Source organism: Branchiostoma lanceolatum, chromosome 3 (assembly GCF_035083965.1).
Source record: "Branchiostoma lanceolatum isolate klBraLanc5 chromosome 3, klBraLanc5.hap2, whole genome shotgun sequence".
NCBI lineage: Eukaryota > Metazoa > Chordata > Leptocardii > Amphioxiformes > Branchiostomatidae > Branchiostoma > Branchiostoma lanceolatum.
Genome location: NC_089724.1, coordinates 27,370,147 through 27,388,145, shown reverse-complemented (window position 1 = coordinate 27,388,145; position 17,999 = coordinate 27,370,147). Strand labels below are relative to the sequence as shown.

Sequence of the window (17,999 nt, the reverse complement as noted above, 5' to 3'; positions counted from 1 at the left end):
TACTTTGCCGTGCACTTTATGAGCTCTATCGGCTAACATACAAAAAAGGTTATGCCTGCGCATATACATGTTTATCTAAAAGTTTCTACGGATTAAGATTAACAGAAATGAAATGGCATACTTCTTCGTCTTTGGTCTTGTAAGGATCCTGAATCTCACAAGCCTTCTCCACCAGATTCCACTCGGCGTCGGCTAGGAAGCGGTCCCCCTTCAGCATCTGGAAGGACCGGTTCTGGGCGTCCTTCACCCGCCGGACGGCACTGTACATGGTCATGCGCTTCGGCGCCGAAATGTCGCTCATGCCTGGACAAAACACACAAAAACTTGATTGACACAACGTACGTACAGCGACTTTTGTAAGGTCTACTACATCTATACATACCTACAGTCAAGTGGATACAAATGAAGTAACCTATACATAAATTTATGTCATACCTGGGCGGCGAAAACGGACCTTGTGATAATTTTCCGTATCACATGGGGTTCTCTAAGTTGTATCACACGGGCTTCCATCGAATATCAAGAATGCATTTCGAGCGCGCCGGTTGCGCCGCCGTCGAAAATTCGATTGCCGGATTTGGAGGTTGCAATCGATGTTGTTACGATTTCTTTGTTCGAGGACACAAAACTCTCTCAACTTCTGGCGCATTCCGCATTGAAATGTGTGTTTTCTCGGGTGGACATGACATAAATGAAATACAACATGGTGTATTCCGCATCACCCTCGGTCCAAGCCCTCCCACGGGTCGGATCGCCCTCCGGCCTACGGCCGATCCTACCCGCGGTCGGGCTGGTACCTCGGGTAATACGGAATACCCCGTGCTGTATTCTATATGTATCATTCCGAAACACAGTCTTCTAATTGTCATTTGTTTGCGACATTTGGAAGACATGTCGAGATCCTGCTGCGCCGTCGCAAACTTTCGCCGCATGACATTCTTATACTTGTCGTCAAATCAAGCTTGTTAGTACAGTTGTGGTACCACGCTACTGCAACATCATCGATCACTAGCTTTAAGGACAGATATTCAGGGAACAAAATGTTGTCTGAAACGTCTGACCGTTTTGCGAAATTTGTCCAGCAGCTTGAGTAATTTTTGGGTTTACTGACTTTTATTGTTTTTGTTACCTGTACATTTGGGTACCAATAATACACGTCTTGTGAGACGCATTTTAGGTTCAGAACTCACCCAGTAGTTTCAGCAGTGCCTTGATGGTGGTGGCGTTGATGAACAACGTTAGAAACACGATGCCGGCGACGTGAATGAGGATTTTGTTGGCGACCTTCATCTTCCAGTCTTCGATGCTTCCCTTCTTCAGCTCCTGCTGCATGACGAGCAGCGCCATGGCGAGTCCCACGGCGCCCCGCAGACCCGACCAGGCCGTCACAACGCCGTACCGCCACGACAAGCCGTAACCCACCCGCGACGTGGCTGGCGACAGGATGATGATAACCAACAGTCTGGCAGGGATGCAACAAATATACAAGCATCACAATCAACTAGTGCTGCGTACCTAAACGTAACATCAGGTACCGGTACAGGGGTTTAGGTACAGGTACAGGTACCTGTACCTGTACCTGAACAATTTGAAAAAGCAACATGTGTTCTTCCGAACTTCTTCACTAATGACAGAAACACAAATAAACTGTTTTTAATTTGTCAGTATCTTTATCTTAAGACCACAACTAGGTTTCCTACTGCCAAACTCCCTTGGTCTTGCTATCAAAACATTGTACGCTGTTCCAAGGTATCACTTTGGTCACGTTTGGTGTTGCATATGAGATCAGGAGATCAGTCACAAAATAAGAACATACTTGGTGTAAATTTGTATCGGTACAGTACCGGTACTTCATGATCCGGTATTTTGGACCTGTACCTAATCAAATTTTACTGTACAGTACCGATCCGCAGTACCGATCCGCAGCACTAGAATCAACTGTGCTGTACAACTCTGTACTGGTAAAGTGCACTTCATTTTTGTCTTGAAGCCAAGAAAGCTATTCATTTATTCACTACAAATTTTGCTTTATAACTAGTCACAGCTGGAACAACAACAAACTTGAGGAGCCGGCCCTGTAGAGAAACCAGATTTCTGTTGCCGGCTCCTTACAGATTTGTGGTTAATCTGTAAAGCCGAATAAATAAACCAGCCATGGTATCATATATCTATGAGAGGTTAAACTATATGATTCGTTCGATGCGTTCGTAGGTAAAAGAGAAAGTGATCTCGAACCAATTAAGCTATTCTTCCAATGGCCGTGACAGAGAAGACAGACGACAGGCAGATGAAAGCTACAACGTTCATTTAACTTACTCTATTAGAAAGGTTTGGAATGTAGATGGATATGGCGTGTGTCTCCTGTGACGTAAGCAATTTGTTGGCGACTTCATGTCATTCAAAACAGAACAGGAGTAATCAAGCCGGGAATGTATAGTATATCATGTCAAACCTGGGCCGCGAATACGTTCGATACGGGTGTTCCGGACCGTGTGATAATTTTCCGTACCACCCGGGGTTCTAAGTTGTATCACACGGGGTTCCATAGAATATTAAGAATGCATTTCAAGTGCGCCGGTTGCGCCGCTGTCGAAATTTCGAATGCCAGATTCGGAGGTTGGGATCGATGTTGTTACGATTTCTTTGTTCGAGGACACAAAACTCTCTCAACTTCAGGCCCATTTTGCATTGAAATGTGTGTTTTTCTGGAGTTGGCATGACATGAATAAAATACAACACGGTGTACTCCGCATCACCCTCGGTCCCAGCCCTCCCGTGGGTCGGATACGGCCATAGGGCGATCCTACCCGCGGTCGGCTGGTACCTCGGGTGATTCGGAATACCCCGTGTTGTATTCTATATCTACGTAGTCCTGTACCTGATGACGTTGATGCCGAAGTACAGAGTGATGATGTAGAACCAGTCGTTCCCCTCTATCATGTGGATGGACTTCTCCATGATCATGATCCCTACCAGGATGAAGATGACGGTGTTCGCTAGGTACGCCATCATCTCCCAAAACCTGGCCGGGGACAAAAACACTATTTGCTTCAACTTTGCTACCAACGAAATGAATGCAAAAGGGCGCAAATTTTCAAAATAGATATTAATCTGCTATAGCTGACATTCATGCTAATGTTTTCTACGCTAGCGATGGTCGGAACCTTTGAAAAAGCCCCGCGCCCATGGGGCTTCGCCAAAAAAAATCACAAGCCTCAAGTACACAAGTAGCAAAAGAAATGCTGGCATTGCCAAAGAACGTTGAAATTGTTGCCTTCTAAATTTTCATAGCTAATGCTACAGTTCTATTTCCAATCCGGGGCGCGGCCGGGTTGCTTGCAAAAACACAAAATAAGACATGCAAATCAAGAAAATCCACATATGGTAAGGAGAATTTGTTTACGTTTTGTGTCTTTTGTTGTCTTTTTTGTCATACTTTTCGTCCCCACAAGCTACTCTGCCGGGTCCCGCTTTGGAAATGGGACCTCAGCATAAGTTATGTGACGTTTTGCGGGGAGAAAATCGAGAGATTGAAAAAAAAAAAAAAAACGGTTCTCAGTGGCAAATGTGCTAGATATTGGCACATCGGCAACCAAATCCGCAGTGTGTTTCTTGGCGCCAGTTTGAGAGGTGAGTGTCACTCCACCGCCAGGGAAGGTAGTGTAAAGTGCCTTTCCCAAGGGCACAACGTCGGGGCATGGAGAGAATGGAACTCGGGACCTATTGATTCCGAGTTCAACGCTCTAACCGTTACGCCACGCCGACGTCAATGTGGCATTACGTCAGTCGAGAGATTACCTGTGTAGAAAAGACTCCACCTCCGGACTGATGCTGGTCCTCTCCATAGTCAGCCCCAGGATAACCACAGCTAGTACACCTGACACACCTAACACCTGCACAGGTAAACACACATGCAGGTGAAACACGGTTGTAAGACATATCCTGTTGACTTTCATGACATAGCTTCGGTATTGAAACTTACAGTCACCTGCACCGCAGCCGACCGATGATGATGATAGGTGCATTACTAGTTTTTGTTTGTTTGTTTGTTTGTTTGAACCTTTGTTAATTCATGATAAGCCCAAATCGACACACAGGCCGCTTTTTATTGAGGTCATGAGAGAAGAGGTATGGGTCAGATACAATATAGCAGGGATACAGTCATTTGAGTCCTAATAACTCTATCAACATATATCATTACGTATACATGTCTATGGTACAACAATTGCTACAACATACAGAATATAGTAGGGCGAAAGCTGGTTCATGGTCCTTGTCCGTTCGTTTTGTTCATTTCCGTTACTTCAAGAGTCTCTTAAAGGAAGTCAGATTCGGAGCCGTATGTGTCTGGCCGTAGGCTGTTCCAGACATTTGGTCCGCGGTAGGCTACCGATAGTATTTTCCGGTCCCCTGTTTGTTTCTAACGCAAAAATTAACCTGTCATCATGACGTTGGAACATGTACTAAATAAAAAGGCAGGCACACAGGAAAGATTTTGCATATAATAGGTCGAGGCCCTCTGCAAGTTCGTTACGTTAGCATGTGCAGCTGTCTTTGTGTTCGCTATTAAAATTCCGACTCTAACTTTCATGGACAGTTGTTACGCAGCAACGCCTCAACATTACATTGGAAAGAACTATCATGTTTATCTAGCGGCAAAAGTTAATTTAACTTTGATGATGTCATCATAAATGACTAAAATCCATTCCTATTGAATTCACATCGTGACACATAATGTTTGATGAGGGCGATTATGCAAAGCTGGCTAGATTGGGAAAAATACGCACCAAGCAAGAATTGGCTTATTGTGAGTCTATCTAACAGGGCTCGAAATACTGGGTGCATGTGTAGTGCACCTGTGTGCACCCTACATTGGAGCTGTGCACCCAATTTTTAGCTGTGGGTGCACCAGTGCACCTAGATATTTTTGTAGGCTATAGGGTATACGTAGAGGTACTTTTGTTCACTGGTATACAAAACATTCTTGAAATTCAAGTATCTAAAAAGTAATATAACCTTTGTATACTTTGTTTGATGCATAACTTCTTTAATATTATGAAGTTAGCTACAGAGTTACAGATTGAAATTCTAATAAGAGCGTTAAACTTAAATATGTTTTGCTGACATTCAGCTTTATTCTATGTGGTGCACCCAAAATTCTTTCTGTGCACCTACTTTTTTTGGTTGGGTTTTCCGTATCACACGGGGTTCTAATTTGTATCACACGGGCTTCCATAGAATATTTGGAATGCATTTCGAGCGCGCCGGCTGCGCCGCCGTCGAAAATTCGAAAACCGGATTCGGAGGTGGAATCAATGTTGTTACAGTTTTTTTGTTCGAGGACAAAAATGAATTTCGAGCCCTGATTCTATTACAACCCACCTCTGCGACGTAGAACGTGATGTACGTTGACGCCAGGGTGATGGTGATTTCTGTCAGCGCGTCGTTGAAGATGTTAGCCAACCAGAAGGACGTCAACTTGGACATGAAGAAACCAAAGGCTGGTCCACCGATCATGACTTTGATAATGAAGATGATGAAGTCCTCAGCTGGAGGAAAGAAAGGAAACAATTTCAAGCTTTCCATTAAAAAAAACGCATTTCTATATATGCTTGGATCTCCGCAAGTTTTGGTGTCCACAGAGTTTTTTAGGGGGGTGGGAGGCATGGTGTTCAGCACGTTCTTGTGAAAATAGATCAACTGGGGTAGGTTAAAACCCCTTTTCAAAGCTAGAATACTAGATTCTGTGCCCGGGGAACTCCCTGACACACTCCCACCAGTACGAAATCGGACACTACCTAAGTAGGTAATCTGTTATCGACCTGCGTGCCGGGATGACAGAGTGACAGACGGGCGTCCCCAGAGTTCGCCGGACGGATTGCTGAAATTCCTGCGAAATTCTGGGAATTCTTGTAAAACGGGAGTAACGTATACTATAAAGCTCGCTCCTAAAGCTTAGCTAAAAAGTTTGGAATGAAGGAACACGTGCTTCGAGCATACAAATTTAACAAACGTTGCTGCGTTTCCCCCATTTTGGGCAGACGTTAGAGCTATTGTGTTCATATCAGTAAAGAGTACGGTACTAACCTGCCCACTGCACTCCTACTGCTAGGTTGAGAAACATGGTGAAGATGACGATTCCACAGCCGTCGTTCAGCAGAGACTCGCCCTCTATGAGGGTACCCAGCTGCTTGGAAGCGCCTGCAATATTGGCAGGTAGTAAAAATTTAAAAAAAACGGTCGAACCTCAGACTGAGGACGAAGCATGGCGCTTTTTCGTTAGCTAGTAGTGCAATGCGGCTTCGCTTATGTAACGGCTCGCGTGTTTTTGACCAACCAAGCACACCGGGTCACCCCTACTCTTTTCGATAAGTGTGTTGGGTTCTTTTACGTGCAGAGGATTGGCGCCCTAAAGCTCCCTGATACACGGGGCCGCCGGCTTTACGTCCCCATCCGAAAGGGCGATGCGCATCTTTTCCAGTCGTGTCCAGGCACGGGCGCGAACTCGGGCCGCTGGCTCCACGGAATTTAAACCAGATGTGGTGAGAGGCAGAGTGTGCAAACCTCTACAACATGCACGCGGACACGACTATTAGTAGTAATAGATGAATAATTGGATAGAATTTCTATAGACTGTCCCAGGGCAAGATTTTTGTGAAAATATTCAATATCATGTTAGGTGAAACAGCAAAATAAAAATAAATTGGAAATGAATATTCCCACTGCATCTACATACAACAAAGGGGAGAGCTGTGCCTACACTGCACGAAATGGCCTGGTATCCCGGCGTATACGTACAGGGATTCCTCCGGAAATATTCCATATCCCGGTGCGGATTTAGCGTATCCGATATAATTAACGGATACGCTAAATCCGCACCGGGATATGGAATATTTCCAGAGGAATCCCTGTACGTATACGCCGGGATATGAGGCCATTTCGTGCAGTGCTACCTAGTTCCTTCAACAGGGTTATGTGTTATTCTATTTTTCGCACAGATAAAAAGAAAATGATACATACATATAACTAATAAAAATACATGTTGCTGGGGAAAGTAGAGATTAACCTGATCTATGAGATTCCTTCCCCATTTTTCTTAAACAAGATGTTTTACAATAATGAATTAAATTGTAGAAACAAAAGAGTAATTAACAACTTAACATCATGGCAACTGACAAATCAATAACTAATAATAATAAAAGATATTAACTAAATTATTACCTACTAAACAAATACCTAACTGAACACAGAAAAGTTACCAACTAAATAAGCAAGGAAACAATTCGATAAATGATAACAAAGCAAATGACAACAAGGAAATATAACAACATACGTGAACAACATAAGAAATGCACCCAATCAAGATGTAAGGACAAGTGTAACCAAAGCTACAACAATCTAGATAGCTATAGCTACCCAGTTCCTTAACACAGTGCGACTACAGCTACAACAAGAGGTAGAGCTGTACCTGCCTAGCTCCTTCAACAGTGTGACTACAGCTACAACAAGAGGTAGAGCTGTACCTACCTAGCTCCTTCAACAGTGTGACTACAGCTACAACAAGTGGTAGAGCTGTACCTACCTAGCTCCTTCAACAGTGCGACTACAGCTACAACAAGTGGTAGAGCTGTACCTACCTAGCTCCTTCAACAGTGCGACTACAGCTACAACAAGAGGTAGAGCTGTACCTACCTAGCTCCTTCAACAGTGTGACTACAGCTACAACAAGTGGTAGAGCTGTACCTACCTAGCTCCTTCAACAGTGTGACTACAGCTACAACAAGAGGTAGAGCTGTACCTACCTAGCTCCTTCAACAGTGCGACTACAGCTACAACAAGTGGTAGAGCTGTACCTACCTAGCTCCTTCAACAGTGCGACTACAGCTACAACAAGAGGTAGAGCTGTACCTACCTAGCTCCTTCAACAGTGCGACTACAGCTACAACAAGAGGTAGAGCTGTACCTACCTAGCTCCTTCAACAGTGTGACTACAGCTACAACAAGAGGTAGAGCTGTACCTACCTAGCTCCTTCAACAGTGTGACTACAGCTACAACAAGTGGTAGAGCTGTACCTACCTAGCTCCTTCAACAGTGCGACTACAGCTACAACAAGAGGTAGAGCTGTACCTACCTAGCTCCTTCAACAGTGTGACTACAGCTACAACAAGAGGTAGAGTTGTACCTACCTAATACCGTTAACAGTATAACCATAGCTGTAACAGACTAGATAGTTGTACCTACCTAGCTCCTTCAACAGCGCCACCACAGCTACAGGGTCCGTGGCGCTGCAGATAGACCCGAACATCATCCCCACGTACCAGTTCCAGCCGTAGTCAAACGTGTACATGGACAGGATTCCAGTCAGGAACGAGGCTAACAGTAAACCAGGCAGGGCCATGATCAGGATCTGGGAGCGAGGTTACAAATAGAATATTTTATGTTTTCATACTTAACTTATCATTTCAATTCTGTCACTTGTACATAATATAATTTTCTGGTTGTAGAAGAAAATTCGTCTTTTTGTAAATATTTCCCCGCTATCATTCAAGAGGTACTGGTACACGTAACCAGGTGTTTCCATAAGGCGCAGTTTTCATAACGGCACATTATAGCCCTTCGTAATTCCTACCTATGCGTCTGTCTGTATCTATATAGCCTGTATAACCACCATTAGGCGTAACACACCAGCTTCGCAGGCACGCAGCGCGGCAGCAGCTGGTTATATTACACCGAACGGTCTGTTACACCTAGTCTTCGCATATCTGTCTGCAACCGTTCTTTAAGCTATTTAGTGACGATGCTCCTACATTACTTGATGACAACGAGTTCCATTCTACTATAGTTCTCGGAAAGTACGAAATGTTGAACACATCAATCCTTGGCTGATAACTCTGGTACTAAAAAGCATGACTATTTCTAGTCCTCTTCTGAGCTGGCATTAGATACTTATCAGTCGTTACGTCTAAAAGTGTGTGTTAGTTAGTTTGTACATTATGCAAAGTCTGGACATTGTAGCGTCTTTGGGCTACAAGAAGTCTATTGCTATTTCAAGACACGAACCAAGAAACAGACCTGATATATTGACTTCCAGAACATGTGCGTGTCCATGGCGAAGGCAGACTCAAAGATGAGCACGGGTAGAAAGACGTGGAAGATCATGTGCGGGTTCATGTGGACGATGGCGGTGTAGTGTGCGAAGCTGGGGAAACGGGAGGACAGCAGACCGAGTAGGATCCCCAGCACCAAGAGTACCACCGTGTACGGCAAGTCTCCGGGCACGATCTTCAACAGGGTACGGACAAGCGCTGACGGGGAAGAATGAAGGAATGAATGAATTTTATTGCTCGACAATTGTACATGGCACAATGTATGGTAAGAATGACAATACAATCAATACAATGGGTACTAAACTATTCTATTCTATTCTATTCTATTCTGAAAACTAGGAGCACAAGGATATGAACGTAAATGGCGTAATGATATACATGATAAGGAGAAATCTTTATTGACACAACAAAAGTACAGCGACTTCCGTGAGGTCTTCTACAACTAAACATGCAAACAACAACAGTGGGATACAAAATAATTCACCTTAGTACAAGTATAACAAGTATATGAATACTTCAACATGTCGAGTTTAAACTATCACTAACACTACTAGTTCTAAGATCTAAACATTCTCTGATATATTTACCTATTTGCACACGGTAAGGGTTGTCTCCTTCTAGACTGTAGTTGAATTTATGTAATATACGTATACGTTAAACGTTTCGGTCGGTTACAATACATTCTCTCTTTCGTAAAGCGCTACATAATTATGTATTGGCCTAACTACATAGATATGGTGTCGGGGCATGACATAAGTAGATTGAACATGTCTGTGTTTGCCTTTGGCCAGGGTTTACTGGATTTACATGTGATCATATCCATTAATTCTCATCTATCTACAGTATATGCGCGGCATGAAATGAGAGCTTGTTTTCAATATATGGCCACAGCAAGTAAATTTTATGGATGACATCCTTCGCTGACTCCACATTTAGTGCGCGCGGGCGAAATAAAAACAAGCCGGGCAAAAAAAACAAGATATCCACATTTTCAAACTTAAATATCATAAGCATGTAAAAAGAATTGAAGCGATAAACCATGGTATTACAACCAACAAGTATTCAATAAAACAGTGACTAACACTGATGTCAACATTAAAATCATTATTCATTTAGATCCGGGTTTGTATAGCACATCAAGAACGTAGAGACTAAGTTTCCCGTACACTGGGCACGGGAGTCTCCTGAGTCATGCGGCAGACTGACTGTGACTAAATAATGTTGGCTCTGCTCACTTCGAAATCACCATTCCTACATGTGCAAAAGACATTTGAAACACAATGCCCCGTTTTCGGTATATTGACCATTGCCAAAGGGTAAAAAAAACTTTTTTTTTTATTTCAAAATCAGGCGAAAATCAATGCGTGCGCTGATGTCATCCATAGAATTTACTTGTTGTGGCCTGACAGTTATATAATAAACCACTGTTCAAACCCAAATTTAGGTCTCCCCAATCATGTTCGTTTCCTTGTCATGTCTAAATTCATAATCAACGCAAACGAGCTAGCGAACCATCATTTCAAGCAGAAACGTTTACTTAGTAGCCTCTAGACTAGAACAGGACACAGTTCTAAGAAATGCTACCAAGACAAGCAAAAGACAGCTATTCTTCAGTAACAAGGTTATTCCCTGATGGAACGGATTGCCAGAAGAGGTTGTCAACGCCCCTTCAGTGAACGCTTTCAAAGCCAGGTTTGACCGCCTTTAATATGGAAAGCGATCCTGTAAAATACAACTTCAGAGCACTGGACCACCCACTCAAACCCACAGTGTCAGTCGGCTAAAGAAGGGTTGGAAAAGGAGCGGTCTAAACTGGATGTACATCCTACGTGACTGAAGACTCTACTCGACTCTACTCTACTCTACTCTACTCTACTGGATGTACATCCTACGTGACCGAAGACTCTACTCTGCTCTGCTCTGCTCTGCTCTGCTCTGCTCTGCTCTGCTCTGCTCTGCTCTGCTCTACTCTACTCTACTCTACTCTAAACTTACCTCCTAATGCGAAAGAAGCGAAGAGAAATAAGATGACGTATGGCTGCTCATGATGACCACTGTGTCCATGTATGTCATCTTCATCCATGTGGCCGTGGCCGCCGCCAGACGATGTGATGTTGGTGCCATTTGTGACGTTCCCGGCACCCAGCGCTTCAAACGACGGGATTTCCATGGTTATTTATCTGCTTGGTCAACTACCCAACGTCCTACCATGGGATGATAATACGCATTTTGCTTTACCAACAGATGGGTAAAGCAACAACAATGACAGACATTTTGGAGAGAGCAAAATCCCGGTTTGAACGTGGAGAGAACAGCTGTTCCATGGAACAGCGCAGTTGATTCGATGTTCCAAAAACGCCCTGTGACGTCATACCGGACGTGACGTTCGACGTTCGATTGTTCCCGCACTCTTAGAACGCGTGGTTCTCGGTTGTCAATGAAAACAAAAACTACACAACGTAAACAAAGCCGATGGTACTGGTGTGTGTATGAAGTCGTCGCGCTGAGTCCCCTGCCAATGAAATGGCCATGTTTGGTGGCGTAAATGGCGAATTGCGACGACTTTGACGAGTCGAATCGGTACGAGGACAACCTGCTTTTTTCTGGCCAAGAGTGGACGCCACTGTCTGCTCTCCTGCGGATTCAGATTGAAAGGATACGAAGACGGGACTTCGCGGTAAACTGTCAAGATCCTGAGGACAGTTCCGTACAAACTACACCTGTCACTACCGCAAAGGAAGAAGCACAGTCTTTGGACCAAGGGACCCTTATCGACGAAGTATTGATAGGTCTGAAACGGCAGCTAACAGGGCTGGTCATGGAGTTTGAAGAGGCTGTAGGGAAGTTCCGAGAACGCCAGAGGGCGCTTTATGCACAGATGAGGCAGGAACGAGAGAAGAGAAGGGTCAAGGAGGACGAACTGGCGGCACAGCTCTCAGATCTGGATCAAAATATCGTGGTAAGTATGAGCAACTTATGCATGTTCATCTTTCTGATTTATGCATTTGTGGACTTATAACGGAATGTGCCTTCGGCGCACCTATTTGTTAGTCAACTTGACACTGTTGTAAAGATGTGATTTTGACGTTGTCTTTGCTTTAGTTTTTGTCCTGGTTTCCATTTTGTTCATTATAATCCAATCTCTTGACTAATATCAGCTCCTAGCAAGTAGATTGTTTATTGTTTTATTCATTGTTTCGCATATGTACAAGTATTTTAAAACAAAGAAATACAGGGCAAAAAAATATACAGGGGGGGGAAGCCCACGTGGCTTTTCGTCGGCCTCCCCTCGAAACTTGACAATAGGAATCATAAATGATACATAACTCAAAACTGAATAAAATTAACGATAGAAAATAAGTTGAACTTATATCATAAATCCTAAAAGTTGAACTGATACGAGGAAATACAAAATGAATTTAAGGTAAAGAAACACTTTTTTGGTTGAAGAAAGTTCAAGAAAAAAATTCTTACATGCAATTCTTCTTTGTGCTTAAAACAGGGATTCTTGTTTTTGCTTAAAACAGGGATTCTTATACAGAATAATATTCTTGCTGACAGAAAAAAATTATTTGTAGAAGGAAATAAAACAAGAAAAATAAGAAAAGCGTTTGATAGTGTAGGCACTACAAGAGTCTGAACGAACGTACTGCTTCCATCTGCCCTGCAGGTTCTGAAGGACGCCCTGCTGCCGACCCTGAGTCAGGGGGACGCCTCGACCATCTCCCACCTGCAGGACCAGGTCACGGGGGCACAGCAGTCCGCACGGCGACTGGTCAGCACGGCAGAACAGGTCGGGCTTTGGTTCCTTGTGGTGGATGAACAGCGCTTTTTAACGTAAATTTAAATCCAATGTAACCAGCCGTCGTGCGTCTTTGATCAAAATTGGTGTGTTCACGTTACACCACCAGTTATGCTTGGGTCACATTTCAAAACCGGGGCCCGACCGGGCTGTTTGCGGAAACGGAAAATTAAAGTGTCTATCAATGAATTAGCACAAGCTATGTTCTCAAATATTTTCTTATACATTTTTTTTTTTTGATAGTCTTTAAGATAATACTTGTATTTTCCAAAGGTCACATTTCCAATCCGGGGCCCGACCGGGAAGTCTTTGGGAACGAAAAGTATGATATAAAAGACATCAAAAACACAAAACGTACCAACATTTATTAAAGAGCATAGCTTGTGAATATTCATTGATATACATTTTTATGCTTTTGTTTCCGCAAACAGCCCGGCCGGGTCCCGGTTGGGAAATGTGACCAGGCATTACAAGTACTGGTTAATCTATAGCTAGCTATGAATGCGCTAATACGTAATACTACTTACAATAATACTTGTACAAGTGACCACCTCTACATAAGGACTACATGGCCCACTTTTTGGTGGCCTTTGAGGTAATTTTTCAGATTAACACAGGCACTAAGAACGCTGACCACCTATCTACTCAGAAAATATTTCATTGGTCCCCCGAGTGGTTTTCTCGAGCAGATATGACTGCACTATGTCTATCATAATGTTTATTTGAGTAGAAGCTGTACCCTTGTAGGTCATACAGTTGATGCCTTAACTGATCAATTACGCATCCGTTTGCAGGATATATACATACGAGAATGGCATACTTCTATTCAAAACAATTCAAAACTTAACATTTATTCTGTGTTAAATAAAAGACACGGGCAAGAAAAATACCAATCGGATATACATAATTTTAAAGTTCGTAGAGCAATCACTAAGATAAGAAGATGTAGTCATAGATTAGATGTGGAAATCGGAAGATACCATGATTCCCCGTGACCAAAGGTTTTGTCCATTCTGTCCAAATGAACTTGAAGATGAACTTTATCCTAGATTATCCACGATATCATGATAAACGCTCAAAGCTGTTCAACCTTCTTTCCGCTTGTTCAACAGAATTTGACACATTCCAGTCTAGAGATAAATTCAAATACATTCTAGAAGGAGACAACCATTACTATGTACAAATAGGTAAATATGTTAAAGACTGTTTAGATCTTAGAACTATTACTGTAAGTGATACGTTAAACTCGACATGTTGAAGTATTCATATACTTGTACTTAGGTTAATCATTTTGTATACAATTGTGTGTTGTTTGCATGTATAGTTGTAGAAGACCTTACGAAAGTCGTTGTACCTTTGTCGTGTCAATAAAGATTTCTAATGTATAATGTAAACAATGATGGCAAATTGGGGATTGATAAACTTTCTCAACGTTTTGGTGATTTCTTTTTTCAGGCTGCCGACGCAGGCCTAGAGTTGTCGGAAGGCGCCACCTTGCGGGAAGGAATAGTAGTGCTCCACAACTCGGTACAGAAATTGGGACAGGCACTGAGCACGTTTGGGTAGGGGCTGATCACGATTTTATTTCTTTAACTGCAGAGGAAAATTATATAGCTTTCTTGACTAGATACGCGATAGAGTAAGAAGTGTTGTTTTTGGCTTCCATATTGTCACTTATTTAGGTCAGCGATAGCCATCAAAAACAAGGTTACAATCAACTGGGATTCTTATACTATAAAATTCATTGGGATCGCTGTTTCATGGAAAACAATTTGTATAATTACTCAAGCAACTTAGAAATAGTTACTCAAGCAACTGGATAAAATTTTGAAACAGTCAGACGTTTCAGACAGCATGTCTGTGCTTTCGTCAGTGACTAAGGAAAGTTCTAGCAGAACCAGGTTTTATACCAAAACTCTGATAGATAAGTTAATGAAGTGAATACAATTTTAGATCGTTCAATAGAATATAGTAAGTCAAGACAAGGCTGTGTGCTAATGACTCATTTAGCTTCTGTTGTTTTAGGAGCTAATGTTGTTCGCCGGGGGTGGGGCTTAGCGCGTTATCCCAAGTGCCTGAAAGACTTCCTTTCCTGTTGAGGGCGGGATTGTACATCCTCTCATATATTGCTTCTCTAGCTCCCCGTTCGAACCAACGGCGTTCGGGGTCTAGGATATCTGTGGATTCTAGATTGAGAGTTTTGGTACTAGTATTAAAAACCTGGTTCTGATAAATCTTTCCTTAGTCACTGACGAAAGATAGCGGATGCTGTCTGAAACGTCTGACTGTTTCAAAATTTTATCCAGTTGCTTGAGTGACTACTTTTGGTGTATCTTATTACCTGGATGTCTAACCTTCATCAACGTAATTTGTATAATGGTTTTTCAGATCTGTTCTGACCAGTACAGGACATGGGGCTGCCAGCCACGTTGTATCCAGTCTCCCAACAAATCAGCCATTGGTTGCGGCAAAGATAACGCCTCAGGTTTGCGATCTTACCGACGAGAGCAGTGATTTCGAAGAAGAGCCCCCCACGATATTCCCTGTGCGCCCATTGCCTCTCCCGCAAACGGGCGATAAATGGAAAGTCATTCGGGACGACGACTCGGACTACATCCCGCCCGTGCACGGTCCGTCCATCGGTTCCCTCGGCACCCTACAGGACTCGGACTACCACGCTCGGAACGCCGAGACCGACTCGGACGTGTCCCGGCAGCAGAAGTACCCTTACGAGCTCGCCCTCAACAGGTTCTGGGCCAAGCCGCGTTCCGGACGGAAGGAAGAGTCGACCGAGACCAGTCTGGAGCGGGCGAGCTCTCCGAGTGGTATGGAGAGCGCCAGCAAAAGCAGCCGCCGACAATCTCTCGTCGACGTCGAGGCCTGGCTGTCCACACAGGAATCCGACGCCTGTTACGCCGATATCAGCGATGACCGCAGCTTTGATATCGCCTCCTCGGTTGCCACGCCCTCTGGCGCCAGTGCGCAGTATGGCACCCCAACTGCTTCCACACTCGGCACGCTGTCCGACGAAAGTGCGTCTACCTACGCCAGTGGTCGCAGCGACGTGACGGGCAGTTTTACACCTCGCAGTACGAAAGCTGAGGAGGCCAGGGCTAAAAGTCCTGTCGGCGCTTCAGATCGTGGAGAAAGCATGCCCTCTAGCGTCAAAGAACTGCACTCCACCCAGGTGGAGTCCGGCGAAAAGGCAGTGACAAGTGTTCGTGCCAGTGAGCCTGACGGAAAGGTAAAGCACGTAACCACTCCAATCCCTGCCAAAAAAGATGACCCACAAGCGTCTAAGCAGCCATACGAGAATCGTGTCGCCAAGAGAAATTCCATGGTCGGCCTGTTCCCCTGCACGTCTTTAACGCCGCCAGAAGACCGCGTGCAAGAAAAGGTTCGCGACAGTCACCGCGTTCTCCCCTTCTCAGCGTTTGTGTCGGCGAATCAGAGGCAGGTCCCAGCACCAGACATGACATCATCGCCCCCTGGCGGCTTCAGCTTCCCTGCAGCTCGCACGACAGAGAACAGGAAAGGTATAGAGTTTGGCAGAAGAGTTGCCGCCCCAATACTCCAGGGCACAACCAGGCTGCCCTTTTTACCAGCCGCAGGTTCTAACTGGGCTACACTGCAGAAAAGAGCTGGAGAAAGATTGAGGTCCTACTTGCAACTGGCTAGACCCTTACTGAAGAGGTCAGTTGTAACATTTTTTGTTGATTCATCCTTTGTTACCGGTTTGCGTAGCAAAACCTTTGTTGGATCCGTTGGCATGTGCAGTGGCCGCCATCTTGATTTTGTGACGTCTAAGGGGCCCCTACGCGAGCGAGCTAACGAATCGAGCGATAGGGGCTCTGCTTTCAGGAGGGTGGTGTTTTGTTGTCTTTTTAGTCATATTTGTACGTTTTGCATGATATTCCCATTATATAGTCAAGGGTAACACAAATCCAATTTGTTCCATATACACAACGTAAATTGGAAATTGTATTCACCATAATGATTGTAAATTTTACTTCTCCAATCGACCTTGCTGTACAACCATTTTCTCCGCCTCCTTACTCAGATCGCTGGTGACGTCGGCCACCGTGCTGTCGTTAGGTCTCGTACTGGTGTTGCTCGCCATGCTGTTCCTGCCACGAGAGGCCAACCTGGAGCTGAGATCAGCGCTGTCAAGCTACGCCGCCGGTAGTCACGTGTTCAGAGTCAAGAACTTCGGTCTGCCACCTACATAGGACAGTTCGAACTTAGGAGGGATACCTACCTCGTCCATCTGCTAGCCCAATACCTGTCTTTTTAAGTTCCTGAGAGTAGAACGAATAATGCAGATTTTGAATTTTTTCTTAACATGTCACTTTCATACTGTATCAAGATGTCGATGACTGCCATTATTCATGATTCAGATTATTGCGAAAAGTCACTTGTCGACGGACGTCTAGACACACGACCATTAGAATATGAAGATAAGAATTTAACTCACCACAACTAAATTACGATGCTCACGTACTTATCCTTGTGTACGAGAACACCACACTCAACCACGTTGTTAGCAAAATAAAGTTAACACATTTTTTAGATTTTTCTGTGTCTCATGTATGTGTCTATGTGCGCGTGTGTGTGTGTGCGCTTACGCGCGCGTATGTGTGTGTGTGTGTGTTTGTGTGAATGTGTTTCTGTGTGTGTGCAGGTTTGTGCGCGTGCGTACAAATGTGTATTATGTATGTGTGTGTGTGCGTGTGTGTGTGTTTATGTGCATGTATATAATTTTATGCACATACAAAATGTCGTGTGTGTGTGTGTGTTTATGTGTGTGTGCGCGTGTGTGTGTATCTGTGCGTGTGTTTATGTACATGTGTATAATGTGCATACAATCAGCCTAGTCACCGCCAATTCATCATACCGAGACAAGCGGTTGTCTCCCCTTAAAGTACCGCAGTCTGATCGTCACAGTCATCATTTGCACAGTCGTAGATATGTTTCAATTCTCCACTTCTACAACAAACGTGACTAAGGCCCAATTTACACTTGTTCTTTGAGCTTGTAGTACTATTAGCTACACATCGTAGTCTACTTCTCTAGTAGACTTCAGATTGGC

At 44.0% G+C, this 17,999-nt stretch overlaps 2 protein-coding genes across 2 annotated transcripts in view; one reads left to right on the top strand and one right to left on the bottom strand.

Annotated features, from left to right (window-relative positions):
* Positions 1 to 11,481, bottom strand: part of LOC136431267 (sperm-specific sodium:proton exchanger-like) — a 32,075-nt gene extending 20,594 nt beyond the window's left edge. Inside the window, exons 1-9 of the mRNA XM_066422593.1 lie at positions 11,104 to 11,481; positions 9,074 to 9,306; positions 8,243 to 8,408; positions 6,088 to 6,201; positions 5,383 to 5,549; positions 3,799 to 3,893; positions 2,879 to 3,022; positions 1,191 to 1,462; positions 122 to 303 (exon numbers count right to left, since the gene is read on the bottom strand). Coding sequence (XP_066278690.1) covers positions 122 to 303; positions 1,191 to 1,462; positions 2,879 to 3,022; positions 3,799 to 3,893; positions 5,383 to 5,549; positions 6,088 to 6,201; positions 8,243 to 8,408; positions 9,074 to 9,306; positions 11,104 to 11,278 — 1,548 coding nt within the window. The 5' untranslated portion in view covers positions 11,279 to 11,481. The remainder of the gene's footprint in view (positions 1 to 121; positions 304 to 1,190; positions 1,463 to 2,878; positions 3,023 to 3,798; positions 3,894 to 5,382; positions 5,550 to 6,087; positions 6,202 to 8,242; positions 8,409 to 9,073; positions 9,307 to 11,103) is intronic.
* Positions 11,482 to 15,296: 3,815 nt separating this feature from the next.
* On the top strand, positions 15,297 to 17,477 carry LOC136431266 (uncharacterized). The gene is made up of 2 exons (XM_066422591.1): positions 15,297 to 16,603; positions 16,971 to 17,477. Exons 1-2 carry the CDS (start codon positions 15,738 to 15,740, stop codon positions 17,137 to 17,139), a joined length of 1,035 nt encoding a protein of 344 aa, XP_066278688.1. The 5' UTR covers positions 15,297 to 15,737; the 3' UTR covers positions 17,140 to 17,477.
* Positions 17,478 to 17,999: the final 522 nt, after the last annotated feature.

What these genes read in the sequence shown, in the direction of transcription:
- LOC136431266 (XM_066422591.1), top strand. Translation starts at nt 15,738, where the DNA reads ATGGAGAGCGCCAGCAAAAGCAGCCGCCGACAATCTCTCGTCGACGTC. An exon ending in GCTAGACCCTTACTGAAGAG is followed by an intron (nt 16,604 to 16,970) that starts GTCAGTTGTAAC and finishes CTCCTTACTCAG; the next exon opens with ATCGCTGGTGACGTCGGCCA.